This window comes from Ammospiza caudacuta, chromosome 1 (genome assembly GCF_027887145.1).
Source record: "Ammospiza caudacuta isolate bAmmCau1 chromosome 1, bAmmCau1.pri, whole genome shotgun sequence".
In the NCBI taxonomy this organism is placed as follows: Eukaryota; Metazoa; Chordata; class Aves; order Passeriformes; family Passerellidae; genus Ammospiza; species Ammospiza caudacuta.
The window spans coordinates 95,065,000-95,075,586 of record NC_080593.1 but is presented as its reverse complement, the minus strand read 5'-3'; the positions used below and the strand labels follow the sequence as shown (position 1 = coordinate 95,075,586).

General features: G+C 42.1%; 1 protein-coding gene across 3 annotated transcripts; it reads left to right on the top strand.

The window, feature by feature from the left end:
- Positions 1-4,239: 4,239 nt before the first annotated feature.
- Positions 4,240-10,346, top strand: GMNN (geminin DNA replication inhibitor). Of its 3 annotated transcripts, none has more exons than XM_058815556.1 (7): positions 4,240-4,297; positions 5,016-5,080; positions 6,741-6,839; positions 7,175-7,307; positions 7,994-8,076; positions 8,157-8,267; positions 9,841-10,346. In XM_058815556.1, the coding sequence occupies exons 2-7, from the start codon at positions 5,024-5,026 to the stop codon at positions 10,042-10,044; spliced, it is 687 nt and encodes a 228-aa protein (XP_058671539.1). In that variant the 5' UTR covers positions 4,240-4,297; positions 5,016-5,023; the 3' UTR covers positions 10,045-10,346. The 3 variants fall into 3 exon arrangements, with proteins under 3 accessions (XP_058671539.1, XP_058671547.1, XP_058671532.1); XM_058815564.1 differs by lacking the exon at positions 4,240-4,297 and adding an exon at positions 4,515-4,535; XM_058815549.1 differs by lacking the exon at positions 4,240-4,297 and adding an exon at positions 4,555-4,631.
- Positions 10,347-10,587: the final 241 nt, after the last annotated feature.

Sequence of the window (10,587 nt, the reverse complement as noted above, 5' to 3'; positions counted from 1 at the left end):
GGAATGCTTTTGTGCAGAGAAATGTCAGTGTTTACTGTACATTCCTTATATTGTGTTCTGGAGTACAACATTCCTTATATTGTGTTCTGGACCCAGTTAGAATCACAGAATCATAGAATGACTTTGGTTGTCCACCACTGCCTACTTCTTCTGTGATGGACAGCAGTGGACAGAAGAAAATTAACTCTACCCCTGCCAAAACCAGCACACCACTGCACACCTGTTGCTACAATATTAACCTTCATTTGGCACTTCCTTATGTCCCACCTCTTAGTTTCAGTGGGCTGTGGTCACAAAATGAGACATAAGTTCTTGGGCATGTGAGACACTGGTTTTAAATAATGTAGGTTTTGTGTTTTAATCAGCAGATGCTTGCAAGAATAAGGGTAGAATTCAAATAAACTTGTTTTATTTGTTCAGTCTGTAAATAATATTCTAAATACTTGCAGTCATCAGCAGCTTTAGCTTATTATTAATTTGTAGCTTTTATAGAGCATGTTTAATTTTTAAATCTTAAAGCACTTTTATAAATTTTTTTTGAAGCTGTGGGTTAGGACCTCACAGTATCTTAAAGGATGTCTTAGTGGCTCACGCAGTACACAACTAGGGAACAAAATAACCAGGTGAGATGCAGATTTTTCTTTTAACTTTTCACCTCTGAGGCACTCAGGATCACGGTTCACAGGACAATCTTTTGTTCTGATGCATGAAATTTGTGTACTCTCTGGAGAGATCTAATTATTAACAGTGGCCATTACCAAAACCCAGTCGGCCTTATGAATTATACCTGGATTGTGCCGTGTACATAACCCACAAGTTTCACTAGCATGCAGCCTTCCGTGCCGATTAACGCAGGGAAAAGAAGACAAAATTTCTGGTCGGTAACACACGAAGCACAACGGAAAAGCCAGAGGCGGAGGGAGGGGAAGCGCGATGCCACGCTGCCACCTACTGTCACCTTGCGGACTGCGGGGAGCCCTTTCATCCCTGGAATAAATATCGGACAGGAGGGTCGGGAGAACATCAGCGAGGGACCCCGAGAGCCACGGGTCTTAACTGGGTCGGGGACTCCAAAGGCGGCCTCGGGGCTTCCTTCCCGAGCCCTTTGCAGGGCTGCGGCCAGGGCAGGACTGCGGTGAGACACCCCCTGGCCCTCTCCCAGGGTGCTCCTCTGCATCCCAAACACACACAGTTGTTTTTTACAGTAAACATGAACAAAGAGAAGCTCTTTTATGATATTTATGTAATAACATAGTACACAAAATTTTTAAAAATCACAGTGAGGTTTACCTGTACTTAATGTGGCAGGGGGAAATAAAGAGTCCTTAGGCAGCCCAGAGCTGGATCATTATCTGCAGAGAACAGAAAGGGCCTTGACAAAAGGCACGGTGTGACTGTCAAGTACAAATTCGTCCTTGCCAGCACTTCATTCAGATGGCCAAGTCCAGACTGTCCCTCTGCAAAGCTTAGGAAGTTTCCACACACTGGCATGTCAGCAATACAGGACTCCCAAGCTGCTGGAGACCCAACTATTCCCACGTTCTCAGGCACATGAAGTCCTCCAAGTTGTCATTTGCTGTAAAAACTGATAACATTTATCAACAGCAATGGAATACAAAAGCTCTAGAAAGTACACATTCTCTGCTGCTGTGAATAATCTAAGAAATTGGCTGAGTTCTATGGGAAACCTTGGCGTGTTTGCTTAGGCTCACTTGAAGTGCAAATAGTCATAAGTATTCATGACAGAGGGTTTTATTTTTTTATGAAACAAACAAGCTGAAATGCATTATATTGTACTCAGTTTGAAGAAAAATGTATTCTGCTAGCATTGGGTTGACAGATTTTTTGCATGTAAAAATGTCCTAATCCCTGTTCAAATTAAAACTTTGAAACTTTGGCTACAAAAGGGGAATTATTACAGTAAGATAACCTGGAAGCTTTTTTTTTGTTGTTTTGTTTTGGTTTTTTGTTTTGTTTTGTTTTGTTTTGGTGAGGTTTTTATATCATTATACTGGTTTCCCATAATTAAGGTTATGAATAAGCTTCTACTAATAAACTCTCAGTGTTCTTTCTGAGATGGTGATGGCGTTCTTTACAAACCTTTCTGAACTGAAAAGACTGAACTCTGGGACATGGTGGTTCGTAAGAGGACACGTTCTTCAGCTGGATAAATTGAAGGAGTGGCAGCTTTGTAATAAACCTCTAGACTGTATGCCTCCAGCAAGGAACAAATTAAAAGGAAAAACAAACAAGACTGTCACATCAGAACCATCTCCCATTACCTTGGACCCTTCCAATTACAATATCTCCAAAAGCAGTTATTCCACTTCTGAACTGTAAATCCACCTGAATTTTTTTTTAATGAATTAAACCTGAATTTTGAGAAGGTAACGTCTGAGAAAGTTTCATTTGAAAACATAGTATTTACAAGACATCCAATTTATATATCACAGTCACAAAATGCACACAGTGCCTCTTAAGTATGATTTATGATATAAATTGATGCATGCATCTAATTTAAATGTTTAGTATAGTTTTTATTGGATTTTTAAATTTATGTACCAGAAAACATAAAATGTAAAAATAGGAATGTTTTTATGTTGTGCTCATATAGGCACTACCAGTATCAAGATTTTTCTGAAAGGACATTCAAGGTAGTAGGATTTGTGTGCATATATAACCAGTTATGCATACCTGCTGGTGTTTTGAAATCTGGAAATTTCAAATTTCCTTCCAGAATCAACAAGAATTAAACTAACCTAAGAGCATTAACCTTTTTTTTTTTTTTTAGTAGTGTAACAGAACAATGTTACTTTAGATTACATTTCTGCATGTGTTATTTTCATTTGATGTATAGAAGACAAAGTTTACTGAGGTGACAGCTTGCTTATGACAATGTATTATTCAAAATAACAAGAAGGGAACTGACTGAAAAACTGCAGAAGGACATTATGGCATTGAGTGATGGGCAAACACAGCAATGAAATTCAATGCAGATAAGCATCAAAGAATATGCATAAGAAAATATATCTTAATTTCACACGTTGAATGAAAAACTTTGAACTGGCCATCACTCAAGAATAAGATCTCAGAGTTATGGTAGATTTTTCCACCGAAATGCCAGCCCAGTGTTCAGCAGTGGCAAATCAAATGCCATCCAGTTCACAAAAGAGCAGGAAGATGGAACAGCTTTCATGTCTGGCATGGCCAAGTATGCCTGGGAAAGAGAACTGGAGAGCAGTCAGTGTAACAGTGGCCCAGATGAGAGCAGGTTGTTTGTTGTCCCTTCCAGTACAAGGACTGGGGACATCAAGTGACAATATCAGAATCAGGTTCAAAGAAGAAAAAAAAAAAAAAAAGATGGTGTTCTTTAGACCAAAGATTATTTGAGCTCTACAGGTACTTGCCAAAGGATATTGTGGACAATGAAAATTTCAATGGGTCAATGAGACACTGAACAAGAGAGATTAGTTTTATTTCCTGATCCTTGTTTAAAGATTTCTTAATACATCCTTTTTCTATGTTCTGCCTTTCTTGCTTTCATCGGACCGTGACATTCTACTTAAAACATTCTCATAAGTGCCACAGAATTTATTTCCAAACAGGAGACCGACAGAATGGCAGGATAAATAAATGTTTCTCTCTGTAATTATCCTAATTTCTATTAGCTCCATCATATTGCCTGGGAAAAATGTTGATAGCTGTTCTGTGAGACCTTGATTGTAAGGAATGTGTCCCTAACTCGACGAACTGTTTATTCACAAGTCAGTAGAAGATACCATTAGTATAAATAAAAGATAAATTTGCAAATATTTGCAATAATATAACTGTTAAGTGGCTTCTAACAAATTTAACAGCACGCCTGAGGCATAATTAATATAAGCTGTTGTCTATATCATGCGCAAAATTAGTGTTGTGTAGCAGTTATTGTGGCTTAACACTGCTAATTTCCTTCCCCGGTTCAGCAGGTTGTACCGTGTTTAGGCAGGAGCGATGAGAATAAGGGGAGACGTGATTAAATCTGATCTGGCACAACTCCTTTATCAGTAAAACAAAACAAAAAAACAAACCCAAAAGCCAGAAGCAGCCAAACCCCGCAGGACAGCGCGGAGCGGCGCGCGCCCCCTCAGCGCCGGCAGCGGCGCGCGGGGCGGGGGGAGCGCGGCCCGCCATTGGCTCGGAGAGTGCCCCGGCCTCACGTGACCGACGGCGCGCTCCTTATAGCCGCGCGCCGGGCGCGAGAAGGTGGCTGTGTGTGCGAGCGCGCGTTGCGGGGTCCGCGCGGGAGCGGCCGCCGGTGAGCGGGGCCTTGGGATTGGGAGAGGGGCGGGAAGGACGGGGAGGGGCGGGAAGGGGCCGCTCTCCGTCTCGGCTGAGCCGCCGCCACCGGCGGCGGGTTGGGGCCGCAGGGTTCCGTGGCCGAGTTTGGGTATTGGCGGGCTCCTGCCCCGCTATTCCCTATTGGCCGCGGCGACGCGCGGGGAGGGAGGGGCCCTGCGAGCGCCTGGCGGGAGCGGGACCGGGGCATGGTGTGGGTGAGTGCCCCGTTCCCCACACCCATTGCGGGTGTGCGCCCGGGACAGCCCCGCCAGCACTGCGAGCTCCGGGCGGTAGCGGGGCAGGAGGATAGTGTGAGTGAGTGCCCCGTTCCCCTCTCAGCCACTCCGGGTGTGCGCCCGGGACAGCCCCGCCAGCCTTGCGGGCTCCTGGTGGGATCGGCACTGGGGGATGGTGTAGGTGAGTGCCCCGTTCCCCACAGCCATTCCCGGTGTGCCCGGGACACCCCGCCAGCCCTGCGGGCAGGCCGCTCCGCGCTGTGCGTTCCCGCCGCTCGTGTCTCGGTGCAGCCTCCCCCAGGAAGGGGCTCTGCAGGGGCCCGCCGACCACGCCGTGCATGGCTGACTGCTCAAGGCAGCCATGAAGGCCGATAATCCGGAATGATAATGGTCTCCAACTGGTGTTCCCCGAACTTCAGGAGTAGAGGGATGTGTTAATTTTAGTGTTTTCTCTTGCAGTTGATCTCATGAATTCCAAAATGAAACAGAAGTTGACCGCAGAGAAGTCCTCAGGATCTTTGCAGGTATAGGCTTTAAAGCCTTGAAGCTAGTACCTCTCTGTGACACAAGCTTCTTTGTCCACTGAAGGAATATAAAGGGATCTGTTGCAATGTGCTTCCACCTGGCTTATGTCCATTTGGCTTGAGTAACCTCCTGGCAGATATTGTGGCTTGGGAACATGCTGTCCTGCTTGGGTCTATGTGCTTATGACTACTTTTTTTTCCTATTGCTCAGCAAGTCCTTTTTACTTTGACACTGAGCTTACTGTCTCTCCGTTTAGTTTTTCAGGGTTGGTTTGGTTTGTTTGTCCTGACTATGTGCCTTTGCTTACTGAATCTGTCTGGCTTATGCTTAAGGGTTGTTGGGTAGGTTTTGTAGGCTGTTCTTTATGGGTGGGAACGTCTGAAGAGTTCTGTCTGCCTTGTGTTGGACGTATTTTAACTGAGGTATTCAAGCAGGCAATTCACTTTCTAAAGTCACCTTTGTGAATAATAGTTGCCTTGAAATTGGTAGGAATGCTTAAACAATTTAGGTTTTTAAAAGTTAACTGATTAGGTACAAACTTTAGTAACTTTTCTTGGTAAGTCTTTTAATGTAGGCCCTAATCAGAATGGTACAAAAGTCTATAAAATAGAGACCAGTGGCTCTTGTATGATGACCCATAGTGGCTGGAATGGAAGCTCCAGGTATTAGTGAAAATTGCTAATTAATAGGTCTGATTTATGGCGCTCTTGTCCCATATTGTCTCTAGGGTGTGAATTGCTCGGTGTGGCTTTTTGCACTTTCAGTGGGTTCACTTGAGTATTGGCCAATAATTTCTTGGCAGAGTATAGCTGACTCTAATCCTAAGTAACAGCAAGCAGTGTCTGCCCCACGGGGTGATTCCTGTTCCCACAGCAGTTAATGTTTGTCCTTTAGTGGAACAGTAGGATAATTGGTGGCAGGAATTACCGTGGGAAAGGCGAGCTCTTGTCCTGTGAAGCACGGTGTGAATCGGTGACTTTCTCACGCTGGCGTGGCATTGTGTCCTGCCTGCTCTCGCTTGGTTGTCTGCCATTGTTTGCTATCCCATGGTGGCAGTGTAACCAACCCAGTCAGAAAGCTTTGATGCAGGAAAGAGGCATTTATGCATGATAGCAAGGGTGATAAACATACTGGTTAGACAAAACAATAGCCTCTGGATCGAAGCAAGGAAACTTTTGATCCATTTTAATGGATAATCAAAGTAACACGTCTACTTAAATGAACACTGTTTGCTGGTGTGTTCACAGGTTACAAAAACAGCTGCTGGCTGATGTGCCTTTGCACCTAACCGTGCAACTGCTATCACTTTTGTCCCTGTCCCCAAGGGTCTGAGACTAGCTGGACCTCTCAAAACTTTGAGTTTGAGAGCAGCAAAGTCACTGGCCTTGAAATCTAATCAGATTTCTGCTGAAGTTCTTTTATGAAAGGTAATGTTTCCTAAGAGACAGGGATTAGTTATAGCTTCATGTGATTAACATCTATCTCTGGTAGAAATAATTAAATCCCCTTCCTTACAAAAGCCTTAATATAGGCTGCAGTGTCATTTTTTTTGTCTTGAAAAGATGAATTGTGTTACCTTAATGGAAGCATGATGGATTCCTAATTTTCAGTTGATGTAAAGAAGAGTGGCTGCTGTCTGACCCATTTCTGTCTTTTCAGAAGTACCTCACAGACAGCACATGCAGTGCTGCCCGAAGACCGACTCTTAAAATGATCCAGCCTTCAGCAGCTGGTAACCTGGTTGGCAGGCATAATGAGGTATAAACTAAAAGATAATTTGGGAATACGGAATTATTTCTGGTTGTAGTGAAGTGCTTTTGAGCTGTTAACTGAAAACGAATATATTTGAAAAAATATAATGTGCTAACTAGAGTGACACAAGCTTACTATTGTTCTAGTAATAAACATTATTAAAACCTAGCAATTTCTGAGTTCTTTGGGTATTAAGGAAGATGTTTAAACTAGAACTATAATTTGAAGAAAGCAGGACTTGGAGATTTACTTGCAGCCATGAGTATGCAGCCTTAGAAGTTTGTATTTTTGTGTAGGCTGAGATGTTCCTCTAAACTTAAACCTGCCCATGTTTTATGCAGAAGAAATCTTCAGTCAGAAGGAACCTCTGGAATAACAAATTTGCCTCAAAGGCTTCTAAAGCTGAGGTGTCTGTGGACAAGGAGCAAGAGAATGAGAATGATGTCATTCAAGCTGAAGATCTCATGATGAAAGGTATGTGGTAATTCCTGAAATATTTTCTTGCACTTTAAATGCTATGCTGCTGTTGGAGTGCTACTTGAAACATATTTCCTTTGTCATTTAGATAAGGGCTTTGTGGGTTTTTTGTGATGTCTAGCAAGAGTTGATGATACTTATCCTCGATATTAAATAACGTATAGATGTCTAGTATTTAAGAAGGAGTTCATGATAACCAGAAACTGAGAAGCATTGTGTGCAGCAGTGTTAAGGAGTCTTGTAGTTTGTTATTTTGGCTGGGCTATAAGTTTTCCAGTGACTAATAATTAAGTTGCAATGAAAGCCTGTTCTGCCACAGCGTCTTGTTTGTGCAGTTTCTCAGAACAGTGTGGATGGTGACTTGGAAGTAACACTTCTGTCTCCCACAAAGTGCACATTGAGAGCAGCATTTGCAGATGTGGCCATCTTGCAGAGCCTGCTGCCATGCTTGAGGCAGCTTCCTGAAGGCACTGTGCAGCCATTAATGCAGTGTAGGCCCTGTTCCCTGTAAGCTTGTGTCACTAGTTGTAGTTCTGCAACTAATGTTTGAAAACACTATACAGAGTGAGTGCTTAGTATCACTGCTCATAGAACACTTGTATACCTGTATACAAGTTGGATGTCTTAAGGTGCTCTTAAAAAGTCAGTCTTACCACAGACTTAATGTAGCCTCTTAAATTCAGGAGATCCTTCATCTCGGTATTGGAAAGAAGTGGCTGAAGAGAGGAGGAAGGCTCTGTATGAAGTGCTTCAAGAAAATGAAAAGGTAGCTACTCAAAGATGCCTAACTGCTAAGGTTACCTGGCTGTTGTCTTCCTCTTCTAACATTTTGTTATTTGAACTCAGTTGCACAAGGAAATCGAGCAGAAGGATGGTGAAATTGCCCAACTAAAAGAAGAAAATGAAGAGCTGATGTCCCTTGCTGAGCATGTGCATTATATGACCAGTGTGATTGAGGTACTCAAAGTAATTTCCAGTTAATGTTGTGGAACAAACCAGTGAGAAACCAGCCAAAGTATTTATAATGAATCATGACTTCTGTTATATGTGCTCACATGATTTTTCATTTTAAATTGCTCTCTGACCTGTTTACTGCAGGATAGCTCTAATTCCAGAGTCAAAAAGCCCCTTCTAGGGGATGAATTTTTCCCATCTTAGAACCTAGGAGTAGTGAGAATACTAAGATGGATGTTTTCTGAAGGAGGAATTCAACCTATTCTCAATAGAATTAGGATTTGCATGTTGGAGATTGTGATAAGGGAAGTAAGAGTTGATTTTTCACTTTTTTTGGGATTACTTAAATTCATGTGCTTAATAGGTTGGTACTGGCTGTGTCCTTTGAGAAACTGAACTTGAAACAGAGTCACAAAATAGAACAGTGAGAGGCATTCTCTTTGAGGTCAAGGCACAGTGCCAGTTTCACTGCCCAAAAAGGGCTGTACACAGAGTCTCTAGGGTTCATAAACTCAAATTTCCTAACAGCTCCCTCTGAGAGTTCCTTGGGGTGAGTAGTTGTCACTAATTCCATGGCTCCTTCAGTGGGAGAGGATTGTTTGTAAGAGCCTCTGAAGCTGTGATAAATACATAGATAGGTGTGGAACCTTGATGTTGTGGCTTTCAGGTTGTTTTTTGCAGGAATTAAGCTCTCATTAAGCTGGGATATGAAGCTGGGTGCCTGGCAAATACTTTGAGTCTGTGATGGCTAGACTGAGAGGTGGAAACAAAATGCAATATTATTGCAAGTAACTTGTGTAATCAAGAATTAAATTTCATCAAGTTACTTTTCAGATAGTGCAGTTATTTAGCTCATCCTTGAAAGACTGCTTTGCTACACTTGAATTTTTTGGGGTTTTGGGGAGTACTGCTTGTTAGTGATAAACTTGCTGGCAGAAATTACATTACTTGAGGAACTGGACTAATATAGTTGGGAACTTCTCTACTGTTTCTCAAAAGTTAGGATCACTTATTAATTGTAAAGTCATTCCTTCTGAGGCTTAAATGAGCCTTAAGGGATCCATCAAACGACCAGAAGCTTCAAAACCAGCCTCTTCACAGTCCTGTTTATCTTCCTTAGGTTGGGTTAGGTGAGGAACTTCTAGGTTGATCAAGTGCTAGATACTTCTGGATCTTAAAGCTCGTCTCAACTTAATGTAGCTTTATCATCTCTAACTAAAAATTGAGTAAATTGGTTGTACAGTAAGTTTTCTAAAATTAAACCTATAGGGTACTATAGTAAATACTTAACTTGGGAACCAGTTTCCTGTGTTTTGGATTGCATGAGATGAAACTTGTCCTACTGAAGAACCTAAGAAAAACTGAACAAGCAAGTGTGGTTTGCAAGTTAAGAGGTAGTAATTTGAGTTGAACTTGTATCCTAAGATTTTTGTAACTGAGGAATGTTTTGATTATATCAACAACCTCCCAATGAAGGTAATTAGCTGGCTTAATTTCATGTGCAGAATCTTATTTCACTATTTCATAGTTATTAAGTAGAAAAATATTAAATTTGCTGTCTTTTGTTTCTTTGTAGAGGCTAACTGGGCAAGCACCTGACAATCTTGAGACACTGGAGAGTCTGGCTCTAGAGGAATCCAGACAGGAAAATGAAGAGCACAACTGTGGAGATGAGGCAGACCGCCCTTCTGAAGAAGAGCCATCACAAGTATTGTCTGGTTTAAGGGAGAATAGATCAGATCTTCCTTCAAAGGAAGCAAGCCATTTGCAACTGGAATGACAACCTTTAAATAGGCTTTTGTATGTGGCTTTTAATTGCAGACTTCCTCTTGAAAGGATATACTAAACCTCAGGTACAGAAACTCTTGTGGGAACATTACAGATGTTGGTATTTTTAACTGGAATTATGTGGCAGTGGGAGGAGTATCTGAATACTGCATGGAAAATTTACTACAGGCTGCATGTAGTTGCCTGTAGGAAACGCAAATACTGTGTATTTCAACTGTTGTGTAAATATCTTTCTTATCAGTTGGTCTGAATTGATGCATGAAAATTGATAAATAAATCTTTGCATTACCAAAATAGTGTCTTAATTGACAGGGGAATGGTTAATCCTTGGTACAAATCAATTATGACTCCTGTAGATGGAAGCTTTCAAGTTTTTAGGGGGAATGCCTGGGCAGGTTTTAGTTCTTTTTAGATTTGCAGAATTCTGGAGAACAAAATTGGGCTTTTTGGGGATGGGGGGGGGAAGTAAAAAATTTGTGTGCTGTTGGTGAGGTTTCAGAAAATCTTCCTGGGTAATGAGAGTCAAAATGTAAAG